The sequence below is a fragment of the Quercus suber genome, unplaced genomic scaffold (assembly GCF_002906115.3).
Source record: "Quercus suber isolate HL8 unplaced genomic scaffold, Cork oak 2.0 scaffold_48, whole genome shotgun sequence".
Classification (NCBI taxonomy): Eukaryota; Viridiplantae; Streptophyta; class Magnoliopsida; order Fagales; family Fagaceae; genus Quercus; species Quercus suber.
Genome location: NW_027069513.1, coordinates 425773 through 442736, shown reverse-complemented (window position 1 = coordinate 442736; position 16964 = coordinate 425773). Strand labels below are relative to the sequence as shown.

The following is a 16964-nucleotide window of genomic DNA, read 5'->3' as shown; positions in this document are numbered from 1 at the left end:
AGGACATGGAACTTAAATTGAATATTCAATAATGTTTTCCTCATCAGTCCCTCTATTTAAGTTCTCAGAAGTTGGTTTCTCTTGAAATGACCTTTCCAGTTATGCTTTTGGATAGGTAATTGGCATTCAACTTGCTTACAAGGAAGAAAAAATGGTGTAACCATAGCATCCCTGTAGTCAACAAAAATATTGTAATAGGGATTTTTAATTTTAGAAATTTCATACATTCATGAATAATGTCAATAGGTACCTTTTCATTTAGCATTGTCCATAACCACCAAATCAATTACATATGAACTAAATTAATTATTATGCCATGTATACATTTTTCTATGTAATTCAACTACAAAAACTATATCTTTTTTATTGGAGACTACTAGACTTTCCTGCTTACATGGCTACACTTTTTCATTGTTTTTTGTGGATCTAACAATCTTTCAATTAGTGAGACCTACATACAGAAGTTGATTCCAGGTGTCTGGAAGCCCAGCAACACACCAATGGGTGCAATCCATGCCCTTGTATGCATTATAAGAGCTAGGATGTGCATCTTTTCTTAGTTGTGAGAGAGTGGTTATGTCAAGCAATTTAACAGGCTTCTTTATTGTACTTAGGACATCCTTCACTATATATGCTGCTGATGGCAAACCAGCTGAGTAAGTTGACCCATTTATGGGTGTTGTCTCATTTGCGCAGCTTGTCACTCCTGGCTTGTTCCAGTCAGTGCCACTAATTTGACACAAGAAACATAGTCATCAATATAAGATTTGCTAATGCAATGACAGTTTTCAAAATTGGATAAATAGTACTTTTCGTCCTTAAAGTTTGGTGTAAGTTCAATTTTGATCCCTCAGATATAAAATATTTGGATTTAGTCCTTGTAAATTTTGAAATTAGAATAATTTGGTTCCTCCATTTATTTTTCTATTTATGTGCCTGACGGGATACTTAAGGCACCCCATTTTTGAGGGACTAAATCAAACCAATAACCAAGGGACCAAGAACCGAAATCAAACCGATCCCATAAGAAGAGGGAATGAAATTGTCCCCGTTTTGAAATTTTAGGGACCAAAATCAAACTTTTTAAATTTAAAGGAACTTATACCTAAAATTTGAGGCCAAAAGTATAATTTACTTTTCAAAATTGAAGTTGGAAAGAGAAAGGGAACTAACTTACTTGTAATGGGAAGGTGAAATTCCTAGATAAAATACTTTAGTTTTTACTGGATCCACATCTGTATCAACCCACTTGGCCCAAGTTGTCAAAGCCTTGCGAAAAGCAACCATACGATCCATGTCATCGAGAATCACGACACCATTTTGAATATAATCCCATCTGCAATCAATATAATAAGGCAATCACAAGCTTATTTTAAACTCACATTCTGCTTCTTGTTTTTCTCACAAAATTGATACAAAATTGCATGATTTTATAAAGTTCATACGGTTTCGTAGGTCCACTACGGTACCACCAAAGCCAAGAGTAGAAAACTAGAACATCCATATCTTTCCATATTTTGCCATTTTTCAGGGAATCAAGCTTTAACACTGGACCGATAGCTTCTTCTTCAATGTCCACAAAGTAGTGAGATAAAAATAGCAGAATTGAAACTCCATAGTCCTACAAAATTCAGTCCAATTTTTAGGTATTGTAGCATTGTATTGCTCAGAATCAATGGAAAACTTTGAGTTTATAGTAATAAAGCATTCAAGTACCTAACTTAAAGTTTCTGATCCTTTCTTACTTCTGAAGGATTTGGACATCAATATTAGGTTTTTGTATATTCCGTTGAAACATTACTAGTCAACCTCTTTGAAAAAAATTAGGAATTTTGGAGTTTTATATATTAAGTACAATCTTTTTATGAAACATTATTAGCATGCTAGCTGTAACATTGTTACCATGCTAGTCTTAACCTTCAATGACACCAACATTCAAATAATATGTGAAACCTAATTATTAACTTCATGAGAAAAAGAGAAGCTAATGAAAATTTATTGTTCTAGCTAGTTCATTTACCTCGATTGTTGTATTAGTATACAGGTCATTGCTCCCCACTATGATTTTGGAATTAGGTGCAGCAGCATGAAGCAAACATACAAGTGATTCCTTCTGGTTGACAATAATGGAGTCCCCTACAAGCATAATGTTCTTCCCCTTAAATCTCCGTAAAAAATCTTGACCATCAAATCTGCAATGTTTATGGTTCTATTATTAGTAACACTTAACATCAAGAACAAACCCAAAAGAAAGAAACTAATTAGAGTACTGTTCGTTTCACACAAAAAAATTATGAGACGAACTAAATTATGTTCATGCTGAGGATGTTTGTCTTACAAAGCCTAGGTAAAAACAAAAATAAGAAGAAAACTTTTTGAACTAAAGGTAATAATGTCCTTTCATTGGCTTTTCATATAAAAATAAGATTTCCAAAGTAAAAATGTCTTCATCGTGTAAATGTTCATTCCAACAATTTCATATTTATTTAAAAAATAAATAAATGAACTATTTATTGAAAAAAATAAACCAAATATAAAAGAGAATAAAATATTTTGCAAATAGTATTTATAAGGGAAAATTTTCTAGGGTATGAAGTACTTTTTAGTGAGGTTAGATATGCTAATGGACTTACACATGTTCAACTTCCATTTAACAAAGTATAATTCACAAAGAAGTTGTTCTCGTAAATGCTATTTCCGAATTTTAGGATGTTTAAGACAGTATGGGGCACAAAGCCTCCAAAATGAGAAGTACATGATGTACTGAATTTCCTCCTTTATCCCCATCAACCTTCCCCAAATTTTTTATGGGAAGAACTACTTATCTATTCTTCTTAGTCATGTTCAATTTCTCTCTCAAAAGTTTGAATAATGTTAGGGATATTACAAATTTTACTATATAGAGTTTACAAATTGAATCATTGAACACCAATTTAAACATAATGTTGTATAACCTACCAATCACATTTATTACCACGTCAGTTTGTAAATTTTATGTAGTAAAATTTGTAATACCTTTATAATTTTTGTGAGATTATATTCTGTCTTTGAAAGTGCACAGGATAGAAGATATGTGTCGGCCAAAGATTGCATTTTTGTTCCTTCTGCGCTACTGACATCCTCATGTTGCTTGCCTTGAATGTCAATCTTACCTCAAATGCAAGTGATTATATGTGTGTGTGTGAGTGAAGAATGATGAAAGATGCTGTCTAAAAATAAAAACATGATCACATACATTCTAAAAAATAAACAGATAGTTACATTGCTAACAAGAGTGTGCTAATATTAAACACCTCATTTTCAAGGACTTTTATTTTATTTCTTCAGGTTAATTAAAAAAATATTAGTCCTTATTAGTCCTCTTTTTTATTTATTTATTAATACTTAGTACATGTTAGGAGTATTTCAAAAGGCATAGGAAAGTTGACACTAAAAAAGCCTATTCCAGTAAAGATGAAGATATAACCACAAATCAATAAGAATTAAGTGGGAAAATTAAGGAAATAGTCAAAAATATCTGAATCATTGGATATGTATGCTTTCTTTCTTTTCTTTTTTTCTTTTTTCCTTGTTGAGGAAAGAGACATTGTTGATTATAATAATGAAAACTTGCAATGTCAGCCTGGATTACAAAAAAATAAAACTCGTGGTAGAACATCCTTCATTCACACAACAAAATCTAAGATATGCAAAGCAATGTATGCCTTCTTTTGATATATGTACTTGTACATATTGTCATTTCTCTCACATTTATAATAGGGTCTATTCATTAAATTTATAATGGAATCTACCATGAATGTGAGATGAGAAAGTACCATTTCTCCTTCCTCTAGAAGTAACTAAGAATTTTAATTTCCAAAATATAGTGTTGGTTCAGTATAATTTATTTTACTTAAAAAAAATAAATTGAGCAAAAATACAGTTATATAATGAAAAAAACAGTATCACAAGAGTTTTTTTTTTTTTTGGCTAATCATATCACAAGAGTTATACATAAACCATATTAAGAAAAAATAAATAAAAGAATTTAAAAAAGCAGCCAATTACTAGAAGATTGATAAATACTTGGTACGTGCAATGCAATCACTTGCCTAATAGGGGCACAAAGTAACTTTTTTCCTTAAAATCCTAAATTCCTTTTCCCATAAAACAAAGCCAGGAATTGAACTCATTTTCTCCATGTAAGCCATGCAATGTCACTAGTCCAATAAGTCATTGACAAATCACTAATCAGAAGAGAAAATTTAAAGCAACCTAACAAACACACACACACACACACTGCAGAGAGAAAAAGAGACGAGAAAGAGTACCTGGGTATGTTACATCCCTTGGGCTGCCATCTATATTTGAGGAAGAGAGTATCAGGTCGACCATACTTATGGCAATCAAATTGCTTGCGGATATGAGGGCAAGCTGAAGATTCATATAGAGGGTATGAATTGTCATACACCCAAGTCCCTTCATAAACGTTACAATTTGCTACTTCTTGTTTTCTTAACCTCACATGGTTGCTATGATATTGTTCTGAGTTTGCTTCACAAAGACATGAAAAACTCACAAACAAGGTCACAAGGATGGAACACAATCTCTGAGTTACAAAACCCATGTTTTGTTTTGTCAGAGGAAAGAGTGAAAGAAAGTGACAGAGATTAGAATCTATATATATATGTACAGAGGGAGAAAGAGAGTCAATCTGTCTGGTTGTGAATTTTTTTTTTTTTTTTTTTTTTGATGAACGTCTGGTTGTGAATTTGATAACATTTAAAACTAGACAACCTATTAATAATGTATTTGAAAAATCAGCTACTATGTTTGCAATTTAGACAGGTGATCTTCACATGCAGCAGAGCTACAGCAAAGCTTGGGTGTCATGACCCCTCCAAAATTTTGAAAATATTTTTTCTTTTATCTATAATTATTAAAAAATTTATAGATTTAGCTACAAAAATAAGAGTTGATCTCCAAATATTTTAGTTAGTCAATGACACCCTTTAAAAAAAAAGAATTTGTCAATTGATCTAGTAGTCATAGAGACAATGTAGTTTTTGTTTTCTCAATTTTGTTTGTTGTACCTATCAAATATCAAATTAGATAACTTTTATATAGCCATTGGAGTTTGAAAGATTATAAATTCTCCTAAAAAATTATCTCTTAAATATACAAATCAAAGTTGATATTTTTTATACAATATTGTAAGGACTGGGTTTGAGCACTTCTACTGTTGAAAGAGTAGACTCAAGCCCAGCTAGCCCAGTACAATGAATGTGTAGAGAGCGGGTTCAAGAACTAGGCCCTAACAAGCGGACGACGGTCAATCGTAGCATTCGCCACCGTCGAATACGGGCGGACCAAGATTATCTTCCAAAGTCTGTCCTCGGCACCGGTCCGAGGAGCTTGATATTGGTCTCTCTCCCCCAGGGAATCCTCTAGGGAAAAATCCCCCTTTCTGATCTGTTTCTTCCCCTTACATAGTTCTTTCTTCACAACCTCTTTCTTCCACTTGTTGATCATCCATGCCCCGTCCTTCTAACCGCCCGTCCCATTAGCCACTTTACCAGCACTCCTGTGAGTTGTAGCAACCAAGGCAGCCCTGTCCAGAGGTCATATCTCCATTAATGCAGACGAGGGGTTAGGTGAGCACATTTAGTGTAGAGGTGACAGTTTATCCTGGACTTGTTCCTCCGCCATGCTGCTATGGCTGACATGTTGGTCTCGGTTGGCCGAGGACAGGATCGTCCTCGGCAGGGTTCCTAGCGATTTAGACTTTCAGACTTCATCCTTGGACGTTCCTTCATCCTCGGCATGGGCCTTGGGCTGAATATAAAGTGGACCGGGGTTGCCAGGTTCTCAGGCCCCACAAATATATTTATAAATTATAACCTACTCTAATATTAAAATATTAATGTTTATACATGTATGTTTATGCATGTGTGTGATGATTTATCTTGAATTTTGTCTAATATTTGAGTACCACAATTTGGCCCCAAACAAAAAACCCTAGCTTTGCTGCCACTGTACATCAACACATGACTAACATCTCATACAGAAACACAATACAATTTCTTGTCTGTCTCTAAGTATATGTTTGAGAATAGCTTATTTTTGTATACAATATATTTATAAATTATGACATACTCTAATATTAAAATATTAATGTTTATACATATATGTTTATGCATGTGTGTGGTGATTTATCTTGAATTTTGTCTAATATTTGAGTACCACAATTTGGCCCCAAACAAAAAATCCTAGCTTTGCCGCCATTATACATCAACACATGACTAACACCTCATTCAAAAACACAATACAATTTCTTGTTTGTCTCTGAGTGTTTGTTTGAGAATTGCTTATTTAGCTAAAATTGAAAACTTTTTGTTAAAAGCACTATAGATAAAGCTAAAAGGTAATTGAAATAGTACAGTGGGACCCATAAATATTAAATAGTACCAAAAAGTGTCATAGAACTTATGAAAGATAGCAAAAATAAGCTCAATAATAAATTATAAAAAATTTATGTACAACATTATTCAAAACTGTTTTACATAAAATATCATAAAATTATCCGTGCATCGCACAGGCAACTTACTAGTATATTTATAAATTATGACCTACTCTAATATTACAATATTAATGTTTATACATGTATGTTTATGCATGTGTGTGATGATTTATCTTGAATTTTGTCTAATATTTGAGTACCACAATTTGGCCTCAAACAAAAAATCCTAGCTTTGTCGCCTCTGTACATCAACACAAGACTAACACCTCATTCAAAAACACAATACAATTTCTTTTCTATCTCTAAGTATATGTTTGAGAATTGCTTATTTAGGTGAAATTGAAAACTTTTTACTAAAACCACTATAAATAAAGCTAAAAGGTAATTGAAATAGTACAGTGAGGCTCATAAATAGTATCAAAAAATGCAATGGAGCATATGAATAATAGAAAAAAAAAAAAAAAAAAAAAAAAAAAAAAAAAGACTTTTTGGGCAATCCCCAAAAGAGAATGAAATGATTAGAAAAGAAAGAAAGATGGGAATGTGAAAAGTAAACTGTATCTTCATGGATAATGGATATAAACAAACAGATTGGACAAATTGGCCGTTATTAATGATTGAGATGCATGGAAGGTGCAAAATTATTTGCCCATATTCTTCTTGCACAACCTGATATAATATAATCCAAAGTTATTTTTACTTATTATTATTATTATTATTATTACTATTATTTTTCTGGGTGAAAGTGCCAGATTAACTCCCTCCTTAATTTTGGCTTCCAATTTTCAAAAAAACTGCCACCTTAATTTAATTATGATTACTAAGGATTTTTTTAATTTATTTTTATATTTTTTTGTTATGCTATAAAATATTTTTTAAATTTTCAGACATTAATTTTGGCTTGATTGAAGATACTGGATGACTAGGAAAAAAAAAATGTACTTAAGAAATCTACTTATCGACATACACACACCCTTACTCCTTCGCTCTAATTAATGTGTTTGTTTTTTTATATATAAAATATTTTTGTGAAATTTTTCACGACATATATATGAATTGCATGTGTAATTATAAAATATTTATGTGAATGTTATCATTGTATATCTGTTGGCAAAATTTGTGATATTCAATTCGGTGCTTAAGTTGTAATTACTTCTGGTTAAGATTGCTTTCACTTAGCAGAAATTTTTCAAACAATGATGATGTAGAAAAATTTTTAAATTTTTGTATGAGCCAAAAATAAGAAAAATCTTGATAATTTTCAAGAATACAATCAAATACCACAAAATAATTCTAACCAAAAAGAAAAAGAAAAAGCAAATTTCCTTAAAATCTTTTGAACCACAACTATTTTTTTTTTTATTAAACATTTTAGATTGAAGCAATGGAGTCTAATAAAGCCCCAATTTTGACGTGCGTTTAAAACTGAAATTGACCCCACACACACACACACAAAAATCCAACACATCCAGCTTGCCAACAAACCAAAAGAAAATAGAAAGTTCCATCAAAAAAGGAAAATAGGAAGTGGGGGAGGGAATACTGTCGTGCCACATTATAATAGGCATGCAATCATCCTAAGTTTTGTGGTCAGTAAGAACTAAAATAGTGTTCTACCGCTGTAGATTTAAGACTCATGAGTAGGGGTGTTCACCAAACCACATAAACCACACAAACCACAAAAATTGCCCGCAAAATGGCATAACCGCACCGCACCGCAAATAATAGTGCACCGCATCACACCACACTGCATGGTGCAGTGCGGTTTGCGGTTTTATAATAAGAAAACCGCACCGCACCGTACCCTCTCTATATATTAATATATTTATTTATTTTTAATATTAAATATATTATTAATAGTTTAATAACCCTAGTTTTCAAAAAAAAAAAAAAAATTAATAACCCTAGCAAGTGTTAACTAGAAAAGACAACCCAAAATAAAGAAAAACTAGCTCAATAATTTAAAACTTGGCCCAAAAAAGGGGAAAAAATAGTTTTTGGCTGAGTAGGAAAAACCCAAAATTTGAAAAATATACCGACTTTAAACTGCATCTTATACATAATATCACACATGTAACTGCAAAAATAAGATGCGGTGCGGTTATGTTTTTGGCTAAAGATGCAGTACAGTTATGGTTTTAGCTAAACTGCACCGCAAAGTGCGGTGCTAAAAATAGCCCAAAACCGCACCGCACCGCACCGTGAACACCCCTCATGAGTTATGATATATCTATCTAGGAATTTTTTTTTTTTTTTTATAGGAAAATGTTTTATATTGAAATTTTCACAAAACTTTAATTTTTTTTTTTTTTTTTTTTTCTATAAAATCTTATTTTTTTTTTTTTTTTTACGTTGAAAATTTAATCTTACCTTGAGAAGGCTATAAATATGCAGTGAATCAACAGTTATAAATTGCACACACATAACCATTATAATTATTTAGTTCAAGGAATGAGTAAAAAAAAAAATTGGAGGAATATTGTAAAATAAAAGTTGTTACAAAATGTCTCTCTTTCAGAGACCTCATGCAAGAGTGCATGAGGTCTTGTCAAATGGCACTCTAATTTTGCATTTAGTTTTTTTTTACCTCTTTCATTAAGTTTTTTTTTTTATTGTTATCCAAAAGTTGACATTATCTTATTTTTACTGTTATCTCATTAATTGCCTAAGCTTACAACACACCTTTTACTATTCTTCATGTCTTTTAGCATACCCATTGTTTTAGTATTTTTAAAAAAATAAAAATAAAAATAAGTAAGGGCTAATAGTAATAACTAACGAGATAAGACTCTAAAGAGAGATAGAGAGACACAAAAATGTTGTGGATTGTTAAATAAAATGCACTATTTCACTATATATTACCAAAATAAAAGACCTGAGACTAACAAAACATTTAAAAGAGAGAGAAAGAGGAATTTGAAGGGTCACCATCTCTGTTATACTAACCTTCCAGCACCATCAAGACACCGAAATCTCTACGGGTAATCTTTTTTTCTTTTTAAATTAGGGGCTTAAATATGATTTAGGTTAGGTAATTTGGTTAGTTAGTTTTTATTTTGGATACATAAGTAGAGAGAATATTTGGTGTGCAATGTAAAGTCATATTCTACCATGGTTTAATTTTAAATCATCTATAAGACACATGCATACACACTTGACCACCCATGTCTTAATGTCGCACTATCGATGAGTAAAAGATAGTCAAAGAGTTGGATATACTTTTATTTCATAGTATGAAATATGTAAACACAACACAAATTAGTTTATTTCATGATCCCATTACTCTTTTGTATTTATTTTTGGTTTTATGATTTAAAAAAATAATAATCTTACCTTAAGAAGACTACAAATATGCAATGAAGCTAATAAACCAATTTCTAATATTTCAAAATGTATATGTTTCTTTACTCTAATTTAGTTTACTTTTTCTTTATAATTTATGTACAACATTATTCAAAACTGTTTTACATAAAATATCATAAAATTATCCGTGCATCGCACAGGCAACTTACTAGTATATTTATAAATTATGACCTACTCTAATATTACAATATTAATGTTTATACATGTATGTTTATGCATGTGTGTGATGATTTATCTTGAATTTTGTCTAATATTTGAGTACCACAATTTGGCCTCAAACAAAAAATCCTAGCTTTGTCGCCTCTGTACATCAACACAAGACTAACACCTCATTCAAAAACACAATACAATTTCTTTTCTATCTCTAAGTATATGTTTGAGAATTGCTTATTTAGGTGAAATTGAAAACTTTTTACTAAAACCACTATAAATAAAGCTAAAAGGTAATTGAAATAGTACAGTGAGGCTCATAAATAGTATCAAAAAATGCAATGGAGCATATGAATAATAGAAAAAATAAGCTAAATAGTAAAAAAATTAAGAATGTCCAAATTTAAAACATGAAAAGAATAATGTGTACGACTATATACAATAATAAGTTTGTGATCAATCTAGTTAGTGCATGCAAATATAGACAACAGAGAAATATGATTGAATTTGGAAACTGGCGCTTGTTTAATTAACTCCTACTATATTGAGCTTGTATTTGCCACCAAGAAACTACATATTTGTGAACAACATTTTCGTGAGGTGCATAGAGATTCGATTGACATAGAACAATGGTAACTCCAACAAGAAGACGCAGCAAAATATGTCATACAATTTGTTGCCAATTCTCTTTTACTATCTTTTCCAAACTCCTACCGACACTGATTACCGACTTCTATTTCGGTGTGACACACGTTTTATCAAGATTCTAATGAATACCCTTTTTTGCAAATGTTTTTTGTACTTAGGTGAGGCTAGCTAATAGACACTTAATTTATATCCATATTGCTTGCCTTAATGACCAAGCAAGAGCATTAGCATTCCAAGTAAAAACTTCCATTTCGTCGGTGATCATTAACCATCTGGTCCCATCAGCAAGAACCAAAAGGATTGCTGATCATATCCAAGCTTGTGTATATTAGGATTGTTATTCCTCAAAAAAGTTAATCAACCAATTGAATTGAAATTAGGTTCTAGCTACTTGTCTTTAATTACTGTAGCAAAAAAATGAAAATATTTGTGGTTCTTGATTCAGCTTTAAAAAGTAGAAATGACCCATTATGAAAAGAGATTGGCCATTAAGTGAATCTTGTCACCTTACTACTTGTGAAGAGCCACAAAAATCATTGCCACACAGCATAAGTGCAAACAATTATTTATTTCTAATGTTTGGGACACACAATAGTAGTCTATCCCTAATTGTTGGTGTGAGAAAAATTCAATTTCGTGTGTATAATACAATACCAAATGACCTCAACACTAGTTTAAAGGGTGGCCATGTTAACTGTTTTGCACCTCAAAAAAAAATCAATTACAGGAAATTGAGAACTGAATAAAGGCTATATAAACTAGCTATACATATCATGATAAAGGAGTGTATAGCACCTCAAAATATTGATGACTTTCAAAACTTAGGGGGACCTGGGGTTCAAAATATTCAGCCAAATAATTATTATTATTTGACAAAAAACTCTATGGATAATGAATATGTTTTTTTTTTTTTTGCACATGTTTATCATTTGGGCTACCTGCCGTAGTGAGTGAAAGTGTCCTTATGCCCATGGGCAAAGGAATGAATCATGACCACCAAATCTATCCTGGTCAAAGGGTAACCCCTATTTTTTCTTTATTTAAATCCCAGCCACTTAATTTATTGCATTGCTTGGTAACAAAGTCTAGCTTGATGAAAATTTTATATAGGTGGACAAAATATTAAAGAATTATATGTAGAGTAGGCTTTATAAGAAAATAGTTTTGATTTCCTTATATTACAATCTGCTCGTGAATAGTTCATAATTTCCAATATCCCTACATAAAGGTCCCCAAATACTTGACCAACAAGATCTTGGCTTTTTTCTTTTTCTTTTTTCTTTTTTCTTTTTTTTAAGTTATTGGCTTCCTTGTCATGGATTTCTGGCTCCCACTCCCACTACATAATTTTTTTGTCAAACTTAGTGAAATGCTCACATAATTAGAGCCTCATTGACTTTGTAATAAGAATATTTGAGTAGTAAAATTTGAAAATTTTAGGGTTAAGAGATAAGAATGAGAAAGAGAATAAGAAAGAGACAAGAAAAAAAAAATAGAGCTAAAGCAGTTAATCTCTCATCTCAGCACATATTTATATTATAAGCTTATAATAATGACATGTAAAGATTACAAGAATACTTATTTTAATATGATATATCAAATATCAAGCAAATAGAAAAATAACAACAATAATCTAACAAGAATAAATTCCAAATAATCTCTTCTTCTTTTTTGCAGGGAAAATTTTCTTGAAATATATGTTAAAATTTTTTTTTTTTTTTAAATTCCTTAAATTACAAACTCAAAATTTTATTTATCCATGCATGAAGTATTTGTAATTAATTAACTTTGAAGAAAGCTAACAATCTCCTACTTATTTGATTCCGAAAATATTACTCCATGTTTTACTCTCTAAACTTCTTGTTTTATTCTATATAATTAAAATAAATAAATAAATAAAGTTAATGCATATGTCAAACCACAATTGGAGATCGAGCTTAATCATTATAACCTAAAGTGTAAATTAATTCTGCAGCTTCATTGATGAAGCTTGGTGTGGACACCACTATAGGAGTTGGCAGACCAGACCAGGCAAACAGTACACATTGCATAGCCATGCACTTTCCACGTTAAAAGTTCTTTTCAAGCCCTAATATTATATATATATATATATATATAGAGAGAGAGAGAGAGAGAGAGAGAGAGAGTCAAAAATTCTCTTTGTGCAATGATAAGGGATTGAACACTTTGAATCCAGCGATATATATATATATATGGTTAAGAAAGAAAAATGCAGATGTGAATTGAGTTTGGCTTCTTATGAACCTATGGGGCTAACAGTAACATAGCACAAGTGGAAGCTATCATGGCATAACACGTGAGGTGCAAATGGAAAGACAGCTCTCACATTCCTCATGAGTCGGACCCAAATCCTATAACTTCCAAATTCTCCAAAAACAATCCCATTTTTCATTGTCTTGCTCTCACCAAATATGGTCCATATATATATGCACGAAAAAGAGCAGAAGAATAAGGTGTTTTTCGAACTATATATTTCTGATGAAATGATACATCTTATGCCATTGATCATACATCTAAAATTGTCAAGAAACTAGCATAAGATAATTTGATTTGCATCACATAGTGACATAAGTATAACTAAGTTTAAGAACAAGCAACAAGGTATCTTATCTTTGAACAAAGCTTAGCTTACAAAGAAGAAAACCAAAAGCGAAAGATGGTGCTTTTTACAACAATATCGCTGACAAAATGTCATTTTTTGGCTTGAAGGAAGATGTTACTCTTTGATTGTTTTCTTTTTTGTAATAAAATAATATATGTTTCTTTCTTTTATGCAAAAAGAGTAAAAGTTCCAATCGTGCGGAGAGATATGACCTGTAAAATTTTCATGGTCAAATTTGTAAATCTCTAGGATATAGTAAAAGTATGCTTGCTATCAACTTTTTTTTGTCCAGCTTTTGAACTCATTAACTTAGATACAAGATACAATCATTATATCTTAAGCAACTTTCAATAAAAGCCAAATAAATTGGTGTCAAATGAACATTTAATATCGAAGAACATTATACAAGAATATGATGACCATTCCGGTGATTTGCTTATTGGAATAGAATATTTCATGCATTTGAAAATACTTTTTCAAATATATATAATCTATATATTTATAAACACAAAATCATAGTGACTTTTTATATAGAAATAATAGGGTCATTTGATCTCCTTTCAAAGTTAAAAATATTAAAGAATTTTAACATCTTTATTGATTTTTTTTTTTTTTTAAAATCATCTAATAACAAATACATTTACTATTGTCAAAAAAGGCCTTAAAGTATATTTTTCTTATGTTTCCCTTATTTATAAACCAATGATACTTTTACATTCTTTTTTTTTTTAACATCCATTTTCATGTTTTAAAATGTGGACATTTTTATATCAATTATAGGTATTGATGTAAAATAGTAAATATAATCAGAGACATACAAGTTATACATCTCATAGCTAGGGCAGGCTAGGACACATTGAGTACATGACATGCATATACATACATATACAAATACATATACATACATACATACATATATATATATATATATATATATATATATATATGATAGATCTTTACTAAATGTGCAGTTGGATGTATTAATTTATGAAAATCTTAAACTTTTGAATTAGTAAAACTAAATATATAATGGATATCGTAAAAAAGGGGATGAAATTGAAATTTCAATGAACGCTCAAAAATTTATTAAGAAAAAGGTGGATACACATGATGTAACACATCTCATACTAGCAAGCTTCTTAGTGGATTCAGAAATTAAACATTTACGCTATGTTTCGTAACTTTCGTTGTTCTTTTCCAAAATTCCAATTTCGTACTCAAATAGGCAAGACTCAAATCAAGAATTGGTAAACTGATGAAGTTTCTACGAAATCGTCATGAAGCCAAGTGTACCATTCAAATTTAATCCAAAATTTCTTGCAAGAATTATATAACAGTGGTGCTTAAAGACCTATTAATTGTTTCAATGTTAGTATTAAGTATTTTCCTAGAAATTTCGTTTGCATAATTTAGATCTAATAGTTCAGTACTCCCCAAGAGCCATTTTAACAATGATTGCTGGCAGGAATGGTTGGATTTGAAACTTTGAATTCTTCTATATAATTTGGATATAAAAAAATTATATATATATAGACAAAAACAAGGAAGTCTATTAGTCTAAGGATAATCCATGTATTAATTTTAATTATTATTTTTGAAAGAAAATGTTAGACCATGCCAAATTGGCAATCTGAAATTGGGCATGGGTCTGTGGTGTTTTTGGTAAGTACTAATTAAGATGGCATTATATTCATCATTTGCGATGATAGTTAACCTAATCATTGACTAATGAAAGTATAAAACTGAACTAATTAACAATGATATATAAGGCATCAACCAACAGTAGTACTCTCTCTAGCGTAAAAAGAAATAAGGCATCATACCTACTTTATCAAAAGAAAAAGAAGAGATAGATAATAAGTGTACCTTTACATGATTTAGTAGCATCTCTTTATTTAGGTTATATGTTTTTAGAAAGTAATCAACTTGGGTAAATTAAAGACAAAAGGATCTTATTGGGAATCTGCTTTTCCTTTTGGTACATTAAGGCATCTAAAAATAACCAAGAAACTTTTCTAAACCAACATAATGAGTTGGTGTCTTTCTTTTAGAGAATTAATTAGCACTGAATCACCAGATGAATGATAGGTTTTGTTACAATTTACACAAACCCATAAGGCCATTCTGAATCCTCCAATATTTTTGGTGGGGTAAACGGACAGTAATAAACCCTATATATGAATCTTCACGATTCTACATTGCAACAAAACAAAGACATGATTGAAAAAAAATGCACTGATTTTGCAAACTAACGCCTAAACTAAAGTCTAAAGACCACCAAAATTTTAGTTTAAAGTTTTTCTTCTTTCCTCTCTCTATTGCTTATTAGGCCAGAATTAGATAACAAAAGTTGAGGTCAAGAGCGATACTTCGTTAGAACTTTGTTTTTGGACAAGCAATATTAGAAGCATTCTTTATCCTACAAATCTCAATCTTATTATGAATGGAATTCCAAATTATAATTTTTTTTTTTTAAAGGCGAAAAAATACCACTAGTTTCCAAGACAGTTTCTTAAAAGATGGAAATGTATGGCCTTTACAAAGTTACATTACGCATTAGCTTCCAACTCTTCAAAACACTTTTTAAGTCACATTGAAGAGCATTGCAGTCAAGATACACCAAATAAATGGTCTCACGTTCAATTCTCCAACATTATTCAATTTTTTTACAAAATGCTACGGACCTCAACAAATTTGGAGAGCACAGTAGTATTTTGTAAAACTTTTCTTCTCTCCTTTTTTTTTTTTTTTTTTCCTATANTATGCTGATAGCTTTGATGAGCCCAAGGAGTTTGATTCTTGATAGAGATTTTTAATTTTCATTCATAAATTGCACAAACATCCAACTATAAGCTGCAAACTAACACATTTAATTTTCATTTAGTGTTGCACATAAAACACTCATCAGACAAAAATGTCACAATATTGTCTAGGTGTAGGTTCAGCTTCAATCTCATCAAACTGAGAAGTTGGGCATATGAAAACTTAGACAATTCTATGGTGAAAAATTAAAATTCTACTCAAAAAGTTAAAACTTTCTGAATAGTCATACACATTGATCAATGTTTATGTGACTTAAACAAGGAGCTTTAGTCAAAAAGAGAGAAATTTATATCTTGCACATAAAATGGTATGGAGTTGAGCTTCTCAACAAACTTTTGATCATAAAATTGATTTAGCTTTTAAGTCTCTATTTAATGATTTAAAAGGTTCAATACTTTAATAGGCACAAAAAAATTTGTAAGAAATTCCTTCAAACTAGTTTAAAAGTAATTTTCTCCAACGTGATCATTCATTTAACAATCAATGTTATTTCAAATAATAATAATAATAATTCACATGTATGAATGATCCCATTAAGTTGTATAATTGTATAAATAAATTATGTGACGATTAAATTTGCTATGTGATTAAAAATACATGTAATGGGTTGAAGTTTTTTTTTTTTTTTTTTTTCAAATCAATTTAGAAGAAAGCTTTTAACTCACCTAGATAAGATTAGGATGCCCTCTAGTTTCTAGGATAATTCTACCATGAAGTTTTTAAAATTCAATCCATTTATTCTAAAATGAGTATATTGAATGTTAACACGTCATCAACATTAAAGGTTGACTACCACCATTTTTTTTAAAAAAAAAACCTTTAAGACTTGGGGAAGTACCACCTCGCCCAACATGGGCG

The 16964-nt window shown here is 30.7% G+C and overlaps 1 protein-coding gene across 1 annotated transcript; it reads right to left on the bottom strand.

Moving 5' to 3' along the window:
• Window positions 1-232: 232 nt before the first annotated feature.
• Window positions 233-4724, bottom strand: LOC112025618 (protein trichome birefringence-like 38). Its single transcript, XM_024058280.2, has 5 exons — window positions 4311-4724; window positions 2021-2192; window positions 1446-1621; window positions 1178-1336; window positions 233-729 (listed from the first exon to the last, which is right to left on the bottom strand). The coding sequence occupies exons 1-5, from the start codon at window positions 4604-4606 to the stop codon at window positions 438-440; spliced, it is 1095 nt and encodes a 364-aa protein (XP_023914048.1). The 5' UTR covers window positions 4607-4724; the 3' UTR covers window positions 233-437.
• Window positions 4725-16964: the final 12240 nt, after the last annotated feature.

What these genes read in the sequence shown, in the direction of transcription:
- LOC112025618 (XM_024058280.2), bottom strand. Translation starts at nt 4,606, where the DNA reads ATGGGTTTTGTAACTCAGAGATTGTGTTCCATCCTTGTGACCTTGTTT. An exon ending in CGTAGTGGACCTACGAAACC is followed by an intron (nt 1,337 to 1,445) that starts GTATGAACTTTA and finishes TATTGATTGCAG; the next exon opens with ATGGGATTATATTCAAAATG. An exon ending in ATTTCACCTTCCCATTACAA is followed by an intron (nt 730 to 1,177) that starts GTAAGTTAGTTC and finishes GTGTCAAATTAG; the next exon opens with TGGCACTGACTGGAACAAGC.